The following is a 19,955-nucleotide window of genomic DNA, read 5'->3' as shown; positions in this document are numbered from 1 at the left end:
TTTAGAAAGAGAAGAGAAAATGGATTTTTTCCCTCTGTAGAATGCAGATGAATCTTTGGTATAAATCAAGTGAATTTATATTGAATAACCAGACAGTTTATTAATTCTAAGAGTGTTTAGCTCAAAGCATTTTTATGTGTGCTGTAATTTGTCTTGAACCAGTGGTGTAGCATTTTACTGTTTTTTTTTTTCTGTTTCCAGAGCTAAAACCTTCAGATATTTGTTCTTCTGTATTAACTATGCACTGTTTCATTATATTTACCTTTAATATTACAAGACTTTCTCCACTATAGAAAGGCTATGTAATATGTCATAATATCTGACTCAATGTAACTCATACATCTAGGCTGAAGAACAATTCTAATCACTCCTGTTTCTCCTTTGTCTTCTGTAACACTTTTTTCTTGTGTTTCTTCTCTTAACTGCTCTATTGGATACTCCTCCTTATCCTTTCAATCCCTCCATGTTGATATTCACCCCAATTCTATCTCATGGATTTAACTATTTTTTACCTAGGTCATTTTTTTGTGCTAAAGATCCCATGTAAAACTACTTATGGTATAAAAATCTTGGTCTGAATCCACCAAAAGTGTGTCATATGGCAACATGTACAAATGTGAAACTTTTTATATTTGCCCCTAAATTGTATTGAGGCAGTACCATCTACCCTTATGAAGTGAGAACACAGCATTTTATGTGATCTGCTATTTTCATTGCTACTACCCTAATTTAGGACCCATTTTCTCTTTACTGAAGTCACAAGTAAATTTAGAAAAGACCTTATCAAATATAGAAGTTTGATTCGCTAAGATAGAGCAATTAAAACTGAACATTCTATACAGAGGTTAGAGATGACATATTACACATATTAGTGAACAATAATGAGCATTGTAAAATCATTCCATGGCAATCACTTGATCATTAGAAACTTCTTAGGCTTTCTATTTTCCTCAGTTTCATTGCTATACATCTATTTTACTTTTTTGCAGCTTATATTCATACCAAGAGGGCTTTTTCATAAGGTCCTGTGTCAAATTTCAATGTTAGGACCTGTGATTACTGACTTCCACTCTACCACCACCTCAGTGTCAGGGTAATCCTAGTGAAATGATGTTAAGATATGTTGGAAGCATACTTCATGTATGTGGCAGGAAGCTTTCTTCTTATTAGACAAAAAGTAGTAAGATCTAATATTGATGAAAAAGCTTCTTTACCCTGCTCTGCCATTTGCTTTATCTTCTTTTTGTTTTCCTGTTCCTAGCTCCCACTTTGTCTAATTATTACCAATAATAGAGTACAATCAATCAAAATCCTCTTAGTAGCAAATATATGTATGTTATGTGTATGGTTTGGCTGTGTCCCCACCCAAATCTCATCTTGAATTGTAGCTCTTATAATTCTTACATGTTGTGGAAGGTACCCAATGGGAGGTTATTGAATCATGGGGGCAGGTTTTTCCTGAGCAGTTCTCATGATAGTTAATAAGTCTCAGGAGATCTGATGATTTTATAAAGGGGAGTTCCCCTGCACATACTGTTTGCCTGCAACCACGTAAGACATGACTTTGCCCCTCATTCACCTTCCGCCATAATTGTGAGGCCTCCCCAGCCACGTGGAACTGTGAGTCAGTTAAACCTCTTTCTTTTATAAATTACCCAGCCTCGAGTATGCCTTTATTAGCAGCATGAGAACAGACTAATACAGTAAATTGGTACCAGTAGAGTGAGATGCTGCCGTAAAGATACTCAAAAATGTGGAAGTAACTTACAGGCAGAAGTTGGAACAGTTTGGAGGGCTCAGAAGAAGACAGGAAAATGTGGGAAAGTTTGGAACTTCCTAGAGACTTGGAGGGCTCAGAGGACAGGAAGATGTGGGAAAGCTTGGAACTTTCTAGAGACTTGTTGAATGGCTCTGACCAAAATGCTGATAATGATATGGACAATAAGGTCCAGGCTGAGGTGGTCTCAGATGGAGATGAAGAACTTGTTGGGAGCTGGAGTAAAGGTCACTCTTGCTATGCAAGGAGACTGGTGGCATTTTGCCCCTGCCCTAGAGATCTGTGGAGCTTGGAACTTGAGAGAGATGATTTAGGGTATCTGGTGGAAGAAATTTCTAAGCAGCAAACTGTTCAAGATGTGACTTGGATGCTGATAAATGCATTCAGTTTTACGTATTCACAGAGACATGGTTTGTAATTGGAACTTAGTTTAAAAGGGGAGCAGACCATAAAAGTTCAGAAAATTTGCAGCCTGATGATGCAATAGAAGGGAAAAATTCATTTTCTGAGGAGAAATTGAAGCCAGCTGCAGAAATTTCGGTAAATAATGAGAAGTCAAATGTTAATCATCAAGACAATGGGGAAAATGTCTCCAGGGCATGTCGGAGAACTCTGTGGCAGCCCCTCTCGTCCAGGCCCAGAGACAGGAGGAAAAAATGATTTCATGGGCTGGGCCCAGGGCCTCCCTGCTCTGTGCAGCCTAGGGACTTGGTGCCCTGCATTTCTGCTCCAGCCATGGCTAAAAGGAGCCAAGGTACAGCCTGGGCCATGGCTTCAGAGGATGCAAGCCCCAAGCCTTGGCAACTTCCACATGGTGTTGGTCCTGTCAGTGTACACAAGACAAGAATTGAGGTTTGGGAACTTTTGCATAGATTTTGGAGGATGTATGGAAACTTCTGGATGTCCAGGCAGAAGTTTGCTGCAGGGACAAGGCTCTCAAAGAGAACCTTTGCTAGGGCAGTGTGGAGGGGAAATGTGGGGTTGGAGCTCCCACACAGAGTCCGCACTGGGGCACTGCCTAGTGGAGCTGTAAGAAGAGGGCTACCGTTCTCCAGGCCCCAGAAGGTAGAGCCACTGACAGGTTGCACTGTGTGCCTGGAAAAGTCACAGACACTCAATGCTGACCTGTGAAAGTAGCCGGGAGGGGGGCTGTACCCTGCAAAAGCACAGGGGCGGAGCTGCCCAAGGCCATGGGAGCCTGCCTCTTACATCAGCGTACCCTGGATGTGAGACATGGAGTCAAAGGAGATAATTTTGGAGCTTTAAAATTTTACTGCCCTGCTGGATTTTGGACTTGCCTGGGGCCCGTAGTCCCTTCATTTTGGCCAATTTCTCCCATTTGGAATGGGTGTATTTACCCAATGCCTGGACCTCCATTGTATCTAGGAAGTAACTAACTTACTTTCGATTTTACAGGATTATAGGCAGAAAGGACTTGCCTTTTCTCAGATGAGACTTTGGACTGTGGACTTTTGAGTTAATGCTGGAATGAGTTAAGATATTGAGGCACTGTTGGAAAGGCATGACTGTGTTTTGAAATGCGAGAACATGAGATTTGGGAGGGGCCGGGGGGATGATATAGTTTGGATGATGTAGTTTGGCTGAGTCCTCACCCAAATCTCATCTTGAATTGTAGCTCCCATAATCCCCATGTGTCATGGGAGGGACCCATGAAGGTAATTGAATCATGGGAGCAGGTTTTTCCCGTGCCATTCTCATGATAGTGAATAAGTCTCACGCGATCTGTTGGTTTTATAAAGGGCAGTTCCCCTGCTCATGCTCTCTTGCCTGCTGCCACATAAGATGTGACTTTGCTCCTCATTCACCTTCTGCCATGATTGTGAGACCTCCACAGCCATGTGGAACTGTGAGTCAATTAAACCTCTTTCCTTTATAAATGGGTATATCTTAATTAGCAGCGTGAAAACAGATATATATATCTCTCTCTCTTTCAAAACAGGATCTTGCTGTGTCACCCAGGCTGGAGTACAGTGATGCAGTCACAGCTCACTGCAGCCTCGGTCTCCTGGGCTAAAACAATCCTCTAACTCAGCCTCCCAGTAGTTGGGACTACAGGCATGCAGCATCACACCCACTAGTTTTTGTATTTTTCATTGAGACGGAGTTTCACCATGTTGACCAGGCTCATCTCAAACTCCTGGGCTCAAGCAGTCCTCCCTCCTCGGCTTCACAAAGTCCTGGAATTACAGATGTGAGCCATGGTGCCTGGCCTATAGTATGTTTTAATATAGAAGAATTTCACATAAAAGCCATGTGAAGTTGGAAATGCATTATTGTATTTCCCTGGGCTTTGTTTTGCTAAATCAATTTTCATAAGCTTTTGCCCATGACTTTATAAAATTGATGTGCTGGCACATTTTTCTGAATAAATTGTTAAATGCCTAATTCACCTTTCTATTCTTTCTGTGTTTATCTCCTTCTCTGCCTACCTTTTTACATTGTCATATTTGGCAGCTACACATTTTCTAAAATGAACCCTGTTGTGAAAAAGGAAAAAGGGGCTCTAGAGTCTCTGTTTAAGAGCAGAATGATACACTTCATTTTTTTCAGAAAAATGGGCCTCAAGAGGCCAACTCTAACATTGATAGGTAATTTTGAATAGGCAAAGTAATTTAAGGGAGCAGGCATGTGCCAGTATTGCTGTGAAGAAATGGCATTAATAACATATATGCGAATCTATGTACCTGTGTTTTATTTCCTCAATTAAAGTCCTTTGGATCCCACACTGTTTCTGTTGCTTATCCTACCATATGGAATATAGTGTTGTAGAATATGGGAGTTTCATAAATATTTGTTGATCTGCGCTTTAACTTGCCTAGGAATTTTATAAAATGCTGCATATCCTGAAAAATAACTAGGCATTAATTGTAAAAAAAAAGCACCCTGAATTTATCTTTGCTTATATATGATTTTCATATTTTATAACTTACTTCACAGCCATTTGATCTAAAAAGTCATTTATTAATGGAGTAATTCCAGTGGAAAAAGAACTGATCATAAAATAGTGTTAGTCATTTGTTGGAAATATAAAGAAAAATAGGTATAATGTGGTTCAAATCAGTACCATTCATTAACTTATAGCCACTGCATTATGCACAGTACCTAGCACACTGAGAATCTTAAATGTTTACAATTAATTATTGTAATTCTTCCTTCCCCATTCTATCCTGAAGACCTACTTTAAGAAATGACAGTTTATATACTTCCATTTATATTCATGTTTCTGTAGGTTTTTCATTACTCAGCTCACACACTAAGAATAATCAGTTGTGTTGTTACTCTCTTGGAATGGAGAAAAACCAACATGTACCTTTAGTTGAAGTGATTGATTTTGGTGATCCCAAAGCAATAGAGTGTACTGTATGTGCAACAAAAAAACCGATGACATAGTCTTCCAGCGTAGACTGTATGTGTTGTATCCTTCACCATCTTTAGATCTTAAAGCACTTGGTTTGTGACAAAACACAATTTTAGATAGCGGTACAATAAGCATTTATCATATCTAGATTTAGAGGTGTTCCTACAAAGCTTCATGTAAATCAAATAATATAAGTACACCAAAGGGGGACAGGTATTTCAGGAAAATAGAGGGTGAAATATTTTGTAAAATATAGCCATCAACACTTTTCCAAAAATAAATTTTGAATATTTATTTTGGTGTCTGATACTTTTGATTTTTTTTATTGACATGTCATTTACATACAATGAAATTCATGAATTGTAGTTATACAATTTGATGAGGTTTGATAACTGTCAAAGATTTGCCTTAAGATTTAGAGCATTCCTGTCATCTTAAAAACATTCCCTTATTTACCTTTGCAATCAGTCCCCTCCTTATCTTGACCTTAAGCAATCTTTGATCTGTTTGCTTTCACAGATCACATAGTATTGCATTGTCTTCATTTACATACTAATAGAATCAGATACTATGCATTCTTTTGTGTCCTGAATTCATTCACATAGCATAATGTTTTCAGGTTCATCCACATATTAGTTGTCTGTTCCTTTCATTGCTGAGTAGCATTATTTTTTATGGATATTGCACAGTTTGTTTTTAGATTGATCAGTCGATGAACATTTGGATTGTTTTTTGGCTATTATGAAAAAAGTTGCTTTGAACATTCAAGTACAAGTCTTTGTGTGGACAAATGTTTTCATCTCTGTCTTTTTTTTTTTAATAATACCTAGATGTGGGATTACATAGTCTTATGGTAAATATATGTTTAAAAGAAACTGCTGAATTGTTTTCCAAAATGGCTAAACCATTTTGCATTCCCATCAGGAATGTCTGAGAGTTCTGGTTGATTCAATAATTTCCATCACTTGGTATTGTTCATATTCTTATTATTGGCCATTCTAAAGAGTATGTTCTGGTATGTTATTTGCATTTCCCTAATGATCAATGATGTTAAGCATCTTTTTTGTGCTTATTATTTGCCATTCATATATATTCTTTTATAAAGTATCTTTATGTCTTTCAATGATTAAACAAAAACCAGTTAGTCTTATTATTGAGTTGTAAGAATTCTTTATGTGTTTTGATACAAGTGTTTTATCAGATGTATGTTTTTGCAAATATTTAATCCAAGTTTATGGCTTGACTTTTCATTTTCTTAACAGTGTGTTTTGAAGAAATGATGTTTTATTTTGGTGATTTTCAAATTATCAGTCTTTTATTTTATGATTTGTGCTTTAAGTATTCAGAGACATCTGTACCCAAGCCAAAGTTACAAAGATTTTACCCTATATTTTTCTTTAGAAATTTTAGTTTAGGGCCTACATTTAAGTCTATTTTACATTTTAAGTTACTTTTTTATATATGGTGTAAGGTTTGAGGTTCATTTCCTTTGTATTTGGATATCCAAATGTTTCTGTGCCATTTGTTGAAAATTTCATTATTTTCCTATTTAATTACCTTGGTGTCACTGTAGAAAATCACAAACTATAGAAATGATCCCTGAAAGTATAGTCTTCACTGTAGAAAATCAAATGGTCACATCTGGTGAGTTTATTTCTGGACACTCATTTTATTCCACTTATCTCTGTGCCTATTCTTATGTCAAAACCCATGCAGTTTTGATCACTCTACTTTTGTATTAAGTCTTGAAATCAAATAGTGTTAATTTCCCAATATTGTTCTTTGTCAAATTGTTCTGGTTGTTCTAGGTACTTTGCATTTCCATATTTATCTAAGAATCAGCCCATCAATTTCTATAATATATAGAAATTATAGAAATCCTGGGATATTTACTGTGATTGCACTGAATATATAGGTCAATTTGGAAAGAATTGGCATCTTATAAATAAGGAATTTTCTATCTATGAACATCATATATAGCTACCTTAATTTAGGACTTGTTTTTTATTTAAATTGGCCCATAATGATTGTACATATTTGTGGGGTACATGTGGCACATTGGTACATGCAAACACCAGGTAATTATCAAATCCGGTTAACTGGGATATTCATTACCTCAAATATTGATCATTTCTGTGTATTGGGAACATTTTAAATCTTCTCTTCTAGCTATTTTGAAATATACAATAAATTATCGTTAACTATAGTGATCCTACTGTGCTATTGAACAATAGAACTTATTCCTTAGGTCTAACCATATTTTTTTACCCATTAACCAATTTTTCTTCACCATCCCCCGCTTCGCTACCCTTCCCAACCTCTGGTAGCCACCATTCTACCTCTATGAGATCATTTTTATTAGCTCCAACATATGAGTAAATACATGTAATATTTGTCTTTCTATGCCTGGCTTATTTCACATAACACAATGTTCTCCAGTTTCAAATTTCTTTGAGCAATGTTCTGTCACTATATTTATCCCTAATAGGTCATATTTTTGAACATGTTATAAATGATTTTATTAATTTTAATTTTTAATTTTTTTTCTCTTTCAACTTTTAGGTTCAGGGGTACATGTGCAGGTTTGTTACATGGGTAAATTGTGTGTTGCTGGTGTTTGGTGTACAAATGATTTTGTCACCCAGGTAGTGAGCATAGTACCTGGTAGGTAATTTTTCAACCCTCACAGTCCTCCAACCCTCTACCCTCAAGTAGGCCCCAGTGTTTGTTCCCTGCTTTGTGTCCATGTGTACTCAGTGTTTAGCTGTCACTTATAAGTGACAATATGTGGTATTCGGTTTTCTGTTCCTATGTTAATTTGCTTAGAATAATGGTTTCTAGCTGCATCCATGTTGATACAAAGGACATAATTTCATTCCTTTTTATGGCTGCATAGTATTCAATGGTGTGTATACCACATTTTCTTTATCCAGTCCTCCACTGATGGGCATTTAGGTTGATTTCATATCTTTGCTGTTGTGAATAGTGCTGCAATGAACATATGAGTGTACATTTTTTTTTGGTGGAACGATTTATTTTCCTTTCAGTATATATCCAGTAATAGGATTGCTGGATTGAATGGTAGTTCTGACTTAAATTCTTTGAGAAATTTCCAGACTGCTTTCTGCTATGGGTGGACTAATTTACATGCCAACCAATAAAGTATGAGCATTCCCTTTTCTCTGTAACTTTGCAAGCATCTGTCATTTTTTTGCCTTTTTAATAATAGTCATTCTGACTGATATGAGGTTGTATTTCAGCGTGGTTTTGATTTGCATTTCTCTGATGATTAGTGTTGCTAAGCATTCTTTCATGTGATTGTTGGCTACATGTATGTCTCCTTTTTGGAAGTGTCTGTTCATGTCCTTTACCCACTTTTTAATGGGGTTATTTGTTTTTGTTGTTGATTTTGTTATGTTTCTTATAGATTCTAGCTATTAGGCCTTTGATGGATGCATAGTTTGCAAATATTTTCTCCCATTCTGTAGATTGTCTGTGTACTCTGTTGAATAGTGTCTTTGGCTGTGTAGAAGCTCTTTAGTTTAATTAGATCCCACTTATCTTTGATTGTTTTTGTTTCCATTGCTTTTGGAGACTTCATCATGAAATCTTTGCCCAGACCTATGTCCAAAATGATATGTCCCAGGTTTTCTTCTAAAGTTTTAAACATTTTAAGTCTTTAAGTGTTTAATCCAACTCGAGTTGACTTTTGTATATGGTGAAAGGAAGGGATCCAGTTTCGATCTTCTGCATATGGGTAGTCAGCTATTCCAGCACAATTTATAGAATAGGGTGTCCTTTCCCCATTGCTTGTTATTGTCAACTTTTTTGAAGATCAGTTGGTTTTAGGTGTGCAACTTTATTTCTGGGTTTTTTAATCTGTTCTGTTGGTCTGTGCATATGTTTTTGAACCAGTACCATGCTGTTTTGGTTACTCTAGACTTGTAGTATTGTTTAAAGTCAGGTAATGTATGTCACTGGTATTGTTCTTTTTGTTTAGGATTGTTTTGGCTATTTGGCTTCATTTTTGGTTCCAGATAAATCTTAGAATCATTTTTTCTAATTTTGTGAAAAATGATGTTGGTAGTTTCACAGGAATATCATTGAATCTGTAAATTGCTATGGGCAGCATGGCCATTTTAATGATATTGATTCTTCCTATCCATGAGCATGGAATGTTTTTCCATATGTTTGTGTTGTCTCTCATTTCTTTCAGCCGTGTTTGTAATTCTAACTGTAGTGATCTTTCACCTCGCTGGTTACCTGTATTCCTAGGCATTTTATTCTTTTTGTGGCTGTTGTGATTGGGATTGCATTCTTGATTTGTCTCTCAGCTTGCATTATTGGTGTATAGAAATGCTATTCATTTTTGTAATAAATTTTGTATTCTGAAACTTTGCTGAAGTTGTTTATTCTAGGAGCTTTTGGGCAGAGACTGTGGGGTTTTCTAGGTGTAGAATCATATAATCTGCAAAGACAGATAGTTTGACTTCCTCTCCTTTTATTTGGATGTCTTTTATTTCTTTCTTTTGCTTGATTGCTCTGGCTAGGACCTTTAGTGCTGTTATAAATAGGAGTGGTTAGTGGGTGTGCAGTCATTTCTCATGGGGAATGCTTCCAGCTTTTGCCCATTTGACATGATGTTGGCTGTGGGTTTGTCATAGATGACTGTTGTTGTTTTGAGGTATGTTCATTTGATATCTAATTTGTTGAGGGTTTTTATCATGAAGGGATGTTGGATTTTATCAAAGACTTTCCATGTCTATTGACAAAATCATATGGTTTTATTTTTACTTCTGTTTGTGGTGAATCACATTTATTGATTTGTGCATACTGAACTAACCTTGCATCCCAGGAATGAAGCCTACTTGATTGGGGTGAATTAACTTTTTGATCACAGCTGGATTTGGTTTGCTAATATTTAGTTTGGGACTTTTACATCTATGTTCATCAGAGATATTGGCCTTCAGTTTTCTCTTGCGTCTCTGTCAGGTTTTGGTTTCAAAATGGTACTGGCCTCATAGGATGAGATAGGAAGGAGTCCCTCCTCCTTAATTCTTTTTGAATAATTTTAATAGTAATGGTTTCCAGCTTTTTATACATGCAGTAGAATTCAGCGGTGGATCCATCTGGTCCAGGGCTTTTTCTGTTGGTAGGGTTTATTATTTTTATTATTACAGATTCAGTTTTGGAACTCGTTATAGATGTGTTCAGTGTTTCAGTTTCATCCTGGTTCAGTCTTGGGAGGTTGTATGTTTCCAGGAATTTATACATTTCTTCTAGTTTGTGTGCATAGAAGTGTTTATAATTGTCTCTGAGGGTTTTTTTGTATTTATGTGGGGCTGGTGGTAATATCCCTTTTGTCATTTCTGATTGTTTTTATTTGGATCTTCTCTCTCTTTTTTAATTAATCTATCCAGCAGTCTATTGATCTTATTTATTTTTTCAACAAAGTTTTGGTCTTGTTGATCTTTAGTATGGATTTTTGCATCTCAGTTTTGTTTAGTTCAGCTGTCATGTTGTTTATTTTTTTCCTTCTGCTAGCATCGGGGTTGGTTTGCTTTTATTTATTTATTCATTTATGTATTTATTTATTTATTTGATGTGAACAGAGAGATTTAATGACAAGGAGAAATGTTTAAGACATTTGTTAAGTGAAATAGCAGGACAGAAAATTGCATGTACACAGTATGATCTTAACTGGGTAAAAAAAAACTCAGAGAAAGACTGGATGGAAATATATCAAAACAATATCAGTATTTCTAGGTCTTGAGATTCAGGGTAATTATTTTCTGCTGCTTTTTTAAACTCCCCTCTACAAAATTCCTGCAAGTATTACTCTTATTTTTTTAGTTCCTCTAGGTGCAATGTTTGGTTGTTAATTTGAGACATTTTTAACTTCTTAATGTAGGTTTCTAGTGCTATAAACTTTCATCTTATGTCAACAGTAGACACTAAGGTCTACTAGATGGAAGAGATAGTGAGGGGAGTGAGAGTTGAAAAACTAAGTATTGGGTACTATGCTCAGTACCTGGATGGTGGGATCATTTATACTCCAAACCTCAGCATCACCCAATATACCTAGGTAACAAGCACACACATGTATCCACTAAATCTAAAATAAAACTTGAAAAAAAAGAAAAACCTGTCCTCTTAAAACTACTTTAGCTGTGTCTCAGAGATTCTGGCATGCTGTATCTTTGTTTTCATTAGTTTCAAAGAATTTTTAAATTTCTGCCTTAATTTTGTCTTTTACTCAAAAGTCATTCAGAAGCAGGTTGTTTAATTTCCATGTAATTGTGTGGTTTTGAGAGATCTTCTTGTTATTGACTTCTATTTTTACTGTGCTGTGGTCCAAGAGTGTGATTGGTATGATTTTGGTTTCTTTGAATTTGCTGAGAATTGCTTTCCAGCCAAGTGTGTGTTCGATCTTAGAGTATGTGCTGTGTAGATGAGAAGAATGTATATTCTTTTGTTGTTGGGTGAAGTATTCTAGAGATGTCTGTTAGGTCCATTTGGTCAAGTGTTGAGTTGAGGTCCTGAATATCTTGTTAGTTTTTTGTCTCAATGATCTAGTGGGGTGTTGACGTCTCCCATTATTATTGTGTGGTTATCTAAGTATCCTTGTAGGTCTGTAATAATTTGTTTTATAAGTCTGTGTTCTCTGGTGTTGGGTGCCTGTATATCTAGGACAGTTAAGTATTCTTGTTGAATTGAACCCTTTCTCATTATGTAATGCCATTCTTTGTCCCTTTTGATCATTGTTGGTTTAAAATCTGTTTTGTCTCAAATAAGAATAGCAACCTCTGCCCTTTGTGTTTTCTGTTTGCTTGATAGATATTTCTCCATCCCTTTATTTTGAGCCTATCGGTGTCATTGCATGTGAGATGGGTCTCTTAACAACACATAGCTGGGTCTTACTTATTTACCCAACTTGTCACTGTGTGCCTTTGAATTGGGGCATTTAGCCTGTTTGCATTCAAGGTTAGTATTGATGTGTGTGTGTTTGATCCTGTCATTGTGTTTTTACCTGGTTGTTATGTAGACTTTATTATATAGTTGCTTTATAGTTTCAGTGGCCTTGTACTTGAGTGTATTTTTTTGGTGGAAAGTACTTGATATGGTTTGGCTGTCCCCACCCAAATCTCATCTTGAACTGTGGCTCCCATAATTCCCACGTGTTGTGGGAGGGACCCAGTGGGAGATAACTGAATCATGGGGGTGTTTTTCCCCATACTGTTCTCGTGGTAGTGAATAAGTCTCATGAGATCTGATGATTTGATAAGGGGTTTTCCCTTTCACTTGGCTCTTATTTTCTCTTGCCTGCTGCCATATAAGACATCCCTTGTTCTTCCACCATAATTGTGAGGCCTCCCCAGCCATGTGGATCCATGAGTCAATTAAACCTCTTTCCTTTATAAATTACCCAGTCTTGGGTATGTCTTTATTAGCAGTGTGAAAACAGACTAATACAGTACTGCTTTTTCGTGTCCATGTTTAGCACTCCCTTAAGGACCTTTTGTAAGGCAAGTGTGGTGGTAAGAATTCCTTTATCATTTGCTTGTCTGGAAAGGATCATATTTCTCCTTCACTTATGAAGTTTAGTTTGTATGGATATGAAATTCTTGGTTGGAATTGCTTTTCTTTAAGGATGCTGACTATAGGTCCCCAACCTCTCTGACTTGTAAGGTTTCTGCTAAAATGACCACTGTTAGCCTGATGGAGTTCCCTTTGCGTTTGACATGCCTCTTCTCTCTGGCTGCCTTTAAGACTTTGGAGGATCTGTCCAATTGTTTACTGACATATATTGACCTTGTATGTTGCAAATTTGGTGTAATCACTTATTAGTTTTAGTAGCTTTTAAAATTCTGTAGTATTTCGTATGTAGGTGATAATAATGTCTGTCAGTAAAGATAATTTTATTGCTTTCTTTCTGATGTGTATACTTCTTATCTATTTAGTTTGCCTCACTGTACTGGCTAGAACCTCTGGCACGATGGTAAATGGAATTTTGAAAGTAGGCATTCTTGCTTTTTCTCACTCTTAGGAGGAAAACATTCAGCTTTTCATCATTGTCCTGTTAATTGTAAGGTTTCCATAGATGCCGTTTATCAGGTTGAGAAAGTTTCCCTTTTCCTCAGATGCTGAGAGTTTTTCATCATGAATATATATTAAATTTTGTCAAATGCCTTTTCCACATCTATGAAGATGATTATAGGGTTTCTTTTTTTTTAATATGAGGAACTTCATTGATTGATTTCAAATGTTAACTCAACCTTGCATTCCCAAGGATAAACCTCACTTGGTCATAATGCATTATCCTCCTTTCATATTGCTGAGCTTTATTTGCTAATATTTGTTTAGGATTTTTGTGTATATATTCACGAAAGATATTGGCCTGTTGTTTTCATTAAAGTCTGTCTGATTTTGGTATCTGTATAACAATGGCTTTTTAGCTTTGCTAAGATGATTCCATAGCAGCCTGCTGTGTAGGACTAATTTATCCTCTCTACTGTATGTCTTACTATTGAAGATTTTATCCAATTCCCTGGCAACAACTTTTGTAGCTTAGGTTTCCCAGAAAAAAAAGACTCTACAACTAAGATTTACGTGTAGGTGATTTATTGGGAAGTGCTCTCGGGAACAATACAGTAAAGGAGTGAAAGGAATAAGGTGGAACAAAAGAAGTTGAACTGTGATGTAACTGTAACAGAGATTTCATTGGATTCTTTATGTACCTCTGAAACTGAGATGACCCTTAAGAGAAAACTCAACTGAGGCCATGGAATTGAATAAACCCACTGACAAAACACTGGATGTGTGGTGTCATGTTGGTCAAGGCAATTCCTGTAAACCTCTGTAGGCAACACTTCTGGCATTTGGGGGAAATTAGTGACTATCTTGAAGAGAAATCTGAAAGGCAGACTGGAATATCTCTTACAAGTAGCAAGTGAAAAAAATGATAAAAAAGAGAAATTTAAAAAAATTTTGTTTTTGAGTAGCGAAGTCCTGATAAGGCAAAGTTTAGACCCAGTGAATAGGTGGAGGTATTGACTTCACTAGAGGAACATGGACAGTTAGTTCATTTATTGCCAAGGAGTGAAATGAGAGTATATACATCCTGATACAAGTAGATTTTCTGATTTACTGCTGGAAGAGTGAGGATTTTTTTTCTATTTTATTTTTTCAGTGAAATAATAATGATTATTGATTGAGAGTGATGTGGGGCATTGTGTGCTGGAGAAGAAAGAAGGTCTGAAATAGTCATCATAAAGAGTAGGAAACTTAATTTTCCCCCAACCATGTTAAGCTGCTCTGAATAGGCAGGGAATTAGATTTAGCCATGGTTAGGATTTTTCAGATACATACAATAAAGAAAGAAAAGAAAGTGATCATGGTGTGTGAGTATCACTATAAATTCTAAATTATTCCTGGCAATAGAAAAAGATAAAACATTCATTTTTTGAAGCTAATATAATGCTGATCCCTAAATCCAATTAAGATAGTACCAATTTTTTTTTTTTTTTTTTCGAGGCGGAGTCTCGCTCTGTCGCCCAGGCTGGAGTGCAGTGGCGCGATCTCGGCTCACTGCAAGCTCCGCCTCCTGGGTTCACGCCATTCTCCTGCCTCAGCCTCCCGAGTAGCTGGGACTACAGGCGCCCGCCACCACGCCCGGCTAATTTTTAGTATTTTTAGTAGAGACGGGGTTTCACCGTGTTAGCCAGGATGGTCTTGATCTCCTGACCTCGTGATCCACCCGCCTCGGCCTCCCAAAGTGCTGGGATTACAGGCGTGAGCCACCGCGCCCGGCCAGTACCAATTTTTTTAAAAAAATTAATCATCTCATGTGTCAATGTATGTCTAGATATTTTTATAAGAGAGTACAGCAATTTAATAAATGGATAATATCTATAACCTAGTAGAATCTACTCCAGGAATAGAAAGGTGGTTAAACAGCAGCAAATCAATCAAAGTAATTCACTGCATCAATAAATTAAGGAACAAAAAGCTATATTAGTAAATCAATAGACGCTGAAAATCTGTTTGTGGCCTAAATACATTTTCCATTTCTATTATGATTATCTGACTGAGACTCCACTAGGATGAGAAGCTTAACAACTAACCTTGATATGGTTAGCACCATGATCTCTCCATCCAGTTCAGGCAGCCTGTTTGCTCTTTAAAGTTTTATTTGATCAATTTCCATATCCATAAAATGGAGATGATAATAATGAATAAAGATAATGATGCCTAAATTATGTTATTACTTAAATGATGTAACACATTCAAAATATACCATAAGAATGTAAACACGATACATATTATATGTATCTTGTATTACATTTGTAATAATTGAAACAGATTTATTTGTATAAATTAAAACCTTATACAAATCTGTAGTTGCTATTATTATCACAGATATGGGAATTATTATAATTTACAAAAATAATTATTTATCTCTGTAGTTATCTTGGATTTTTAGGCTTACTACCTGAATTTTACCCATTTAATGCTGCCTCAAAATTATATTACAACATGAAATTTTATATTTATCTCACTAGCCTAAAGTAGTTTCCCTGCTGAATAGCCCACAAGTACCTAAAATGCAGGACTTAAAATTTTATACACTGTGTTTAAAACTGAATTGATAGCCATTCTAGACTGTAACTGTTGAATTTTAACTTAATTATACATTAGATAGTTTTGATTTGAAATATAAAATTGCATGGCTTATATCTGAATTATCAAGTTCCTCTAGAGCCAAGTTTGCAGAGCACCCACCGGACTGCCTGGCATAAGATTAATCTCATATTATTTCACAAAGCTATAGGAAAATGTAGTATGGGAGAAAAACATATTTGGAAACCTAAACTCATATAATAAAAAACATTTATTTTCAACTTTTAGAAAAAAATTTTAAATTTTTTATTTTATTTCAATTCAAGATGGTATTAATTCAATTGCTTAAAATTTTTATGGTTACTTATTAATATTGAAAGTATCATACTTGATTCTTAATCTTGGAATATAATAGCTGTAAGGGACCTCCATCTTACAGAGAGACAAACTGAGAGCCAAGATGTGAAGTGCCCAGGGTCATAGAGCTTAGTTAGTGCACATCTAGTACTAGAACCTAATTTTCCTGATTGTTATCATATCTCATCCCATTTTATTTTGCATCAAATTCTTCTCAAACCTGTCATGTTTCCTATAGGACTAGGCTCAACATGCATATGTTTTATACATATTTAGATTTTATTGGTTTGTTTGTTTGTTTATTTGGGGGTAGTCCAGAGAGTCAGGTAAAATACTTTGGAAAATTCAGGCTTTATATGCTGTTAGACCAGCTCCTAACTCACACCATTTGTCTTTGTCCTTAGAACACTTCATTTCCTTCTTTTTTGTTTCAGATGCATGAAGCCTTATTTATATGAAAAGTACCTGGATATAATAATGACTTGGCTATAGAAATCCCTTAGAGCAGCTCTATGATCATTGAAATAATCAAGTCCCTTTAAGAAGAATCATTTTCTGAATAATAGTATTCCCCAATGTTCTGGATCAAATCACCTTAAATGGATGAGACCTTAACATTCAGAAAGATCTTCAAACATAGAAGGATACAAAGATGGGAAACATGTTTGTGTTATATATTTAGGCCCTCTGGGTTTTCTCATCATAGCGGACTTGAAGTAAACATTTGAGGATTGGCAAAAATAGTACCACTCTACACAGACTGAATACCTGAATCAGATACTACTTTTTTTTCTTATTGTGATTTTTGACCTAATTCTTAATCATTATGTGTAAATAATATATATTATATCTCTCTATCTATACCTGTAGATATAGCTATATTTGTGTATACAACAGAGTGGTTTGACCAAAGTTTACATAGCCTAGGTGGCACAGTTGTTGAGTCTTTAGGATCTTCTTTAAGGGTTGTGGAGGAAGAATGGTGTGGTTTGGCTAGATTTTATACACATGTTTTGGTAAATCACATGCATTGTTATCAAAAAAGACATCTAGAAAATTGAGCTTTTAAAAATAGGGATAATATGCTATTACATATAAAGTCTTCATAATCTAAAAGTCTGTATAATGAACAAAATACCTGTATGCTGTACTTTAATATGTAAAATAAATCTTTTAACATAAAAATTTAGTTTGAAGTGCCTTATGGGGTTTTCTTTTAAAGAAAGTCTCAGCACTGGCCGGGCGCGGTGGCTCACGCCTGTAATCCCAGCACTTTGGGAGGCCGAGACGGGTGGATCACGAGGTCAGGAGATCGAGACCATCCTGGCTAACACGGTGAAACCCCGTCTCTACTAAAAAAAAATACAAAAATTAGCCGGGCATGGTGGCGTGCGCCTGTAGTCCCAGCTACGCGGGAGGCTGAGGCAGGAGAATGGCGTGAACCCGGGAGGCGGAGCTTGCAGTGAGTCGAGATTGCACCACTGCACTCCAGCCTGGGCGACAGAGCGAAACTCCGTCTCAAAAAAAAAAAAAAAAAAAAAAAAAAAGAAAGTCTCAGCACTTAAAAAAATAAATTTCAGAACTATTTGGCAAGATGCCTAACAAGCCCCATTTTATTTGCTTTGGAGAATATGAATTTTCTATATTTTGATTTATTTGCTTAACATAAGCTAACTTGAATTTAAATATATTATTAAACCTATCTTTAACAATTGATCTCTAAAGTACGTACATTGTATATACTTTTATAAAGTATATTAATATTCATTATTTTATTATGGAAAAGTTCAAACATACAGAGATAGGGAGAATAGTATAATACCAGTCACCCAGCTTCATCAATGTTCATCATTTTGCCAATCTTGTTTCATTTATCTGCCCTTTTTTTTTTTTTTTTTTTTTTTTTTTTTTTTTTTTTTGAGATGGAGTCTCGCTCTGTCGCTCAGGCTGGAGTGCAGTGGCCAATCTTAGCTCACTGCAAACCCCACCTCCCGGGTTCACACCATTCTCCTGCCTCAGCCTCCCGAGTAGCTGGGACTACAGGCACCCGCCACCATGCCCAGCTGATTTTTTGTATTTTTAGTAGAGACGGGGTTTCACCGTGTTAACCAGGATGGTCTTGATCTCCTGACCTCGTGATCTGCCTGCCTCGGCCTCCCAAGGTTCTGGGATTACAGGCGTGAGCCACTGTGCCCGGCCTATCTGCCTTCATTTTTTTTTTATCTGGAGTATTATAAAGCTCAAGAACAACAATATTAATAATTATTAATATCATTTGCTATACAGCTCATATTAAAATTTCCTCAATTGTGACATAAGCAACATTTCTAATGTGGCAGGTTGAATCTTTATACAAGCTGGCAGATGAAAGATGTTGAGAAGGGGTGAAATAGAGCTGGGGCAGAGGGTTCACACTTATTCCAGCTGCTTGTTAAACATCAGCAGAAGCAAGGTTCAAGGCTTAAGAATCCTTGCTCTTCAATCCTTACCAGAGCAACCTAAAGATACTTGGGTGAGTTATGTGCCTTTGGGCCCTTGTGGGGAGTGGTTGGTGATGGTAAGGCCTATATAAAAGTCTGAGCAACAGTTCATCCTGCAACATTGTTGCTGGATGGTGTTCCCTGGTAAACTGACTCCCAACCCTGACTAGGATATCGGAGGGCTTATTAGGGAGGGCATTGAGATCAACACCTCTAGAAGGGAAGTCATAGGAAGGAAGCAGGATTGGACCGAGGGAGAAGCTGAGCTGGCAGGCTGGCTCAACAGAGGCCTCTGCCAATTCCATGGCAAGTTCTGATCTGGGATGATGGGCTCTTTGATCAGTCACTGGAGGCAAGTCATTCTTAATGGGGTGGACATTGGGGAAAAGGCTCTCTTCAGCTAAGGCGATCCCTGTAGGGGCTGCCAACAAAGAGCTTTCCATTAGCAGTGCTTCCAGCTGCTTGGAGAATAAACTCTTCCTCTCTGGAGCAGAATCTGGGCAGCACAACAGAGCATCCACTACAAACATTCTTAACAGGAAAGTCTGTTCCTACATTTTAGTTTTTTCCCAAGTAGGAAAGATATTAAGTGCTTTTATGTGCTGGGTATTTTACATGTAGTATCTTTAATTTTTATATCAACTCTATAAGACAGCTATTATTATTTTTAAGATGAGGAATCTGAGAGTTTAGGTAGCTTGTCCAAGGTTATACAGCTAGTATAAGCAGAAGAATTGAGATTCCAACCAATTTCTGTCCAGTTCCCCAGCACTTTTCATGAAGCAGTTCCCAGCCTCTCGCTACACTACTGTTAGAGCACCAGTAATTATAGCCTCCAGACAGCACATCCATTATTCTTCTAAATTTGTTTTTACCTTCCAGTCAGGTTAACAATATATGTTTTTTAAATTTCAAGTCATGTTTACTTAAGACCTTCCAAACCTATTTACATTTCAAGTGGAACCACTCGAGGTGGAGTAGTTTCTCACAGATTGTTCCATGTTCTCTATACTTCTTTAAAGCTTTGTTGAAACCAGGAGGTAGAAAAACTAACCAAAGACATATCACCGTGTCTGTGATGATTTCTCTTGTGGATTTGCAGTGCTTTGGAGAAGAGGCACTAGGTAATCAGTATGAATCATTGTAACTATTATTCCTGGCCTTTTAAGCTGCTGAATGGGAGTAAGAGAAGCTGAGTTCTATTCATATTTCTTCCAGTATTTCTCCCTGGGAGATCTAGGAAAGCCACTGTGTGCTTTCATTTCCTTACTTGAAATTTTCTTTTATGATACCTACTTTTACTTATTTGACAATTGCAAGGATAAATTAGGTGCTTTGTGAA

At 36.6% G+C, this 19,955-nt stretch overlaps 2 protein-coding genes and 1 pseudogene across 7 annotated transcripts in view; 1 reads left to right on the top strand and 2 right to left on the bottom strand.

Annotated features, from left to right (window-relative positions):
• The window catches only part of GARIN6 (golgi associated RAB2 interactor family member 6), an 80,885-nt gene extending 61,742 nt beyond the window's left edge, over positions 1-19,143 (bottom strand). Inside the window, exon 1 of the mRNA XM_004053732.4 lies at positions 18,623-19,143. Coding sequence (XP_004053780.2) covers positions 18,623-19,143 — 521 coding nt within the window. The remainder of the gene's footprint in view (positions 1-18,622) is intronic.
• Positions 1-19,955, top strand: part of ANKS1B (ankyrin repeat and sterile alpha motif domain containing 1B) — a 1,254,535-nt gene that overhangs the window by 396,601 nt on the left and 837,979 nt on the right. The window lies entirely within an intron of this gene.
• LOC129526078 (uncharacterized) lies at positions 6,685-6,771 on the bottom strand (annotated as a pseudogene).

Source organism: Gorilla gorilla, chromosome 10, assembly GCF_029281585.2.
Source record: "Gorilla gorilla gorilla isolate KB3781 chromosome 10, NHGRI_mGorGor1-v2.1_pri, whole genome shotgun sequence".
Classification (NCBI taxonomy): Eukaryota; Metazoa; Chordata; class Mammalia; order Primates; family Hominidae; genus Gorilla; species Gorilla gorilla.
This window is presented reverse-complemented; position numbering and strand designations above follow the sequence as displayed.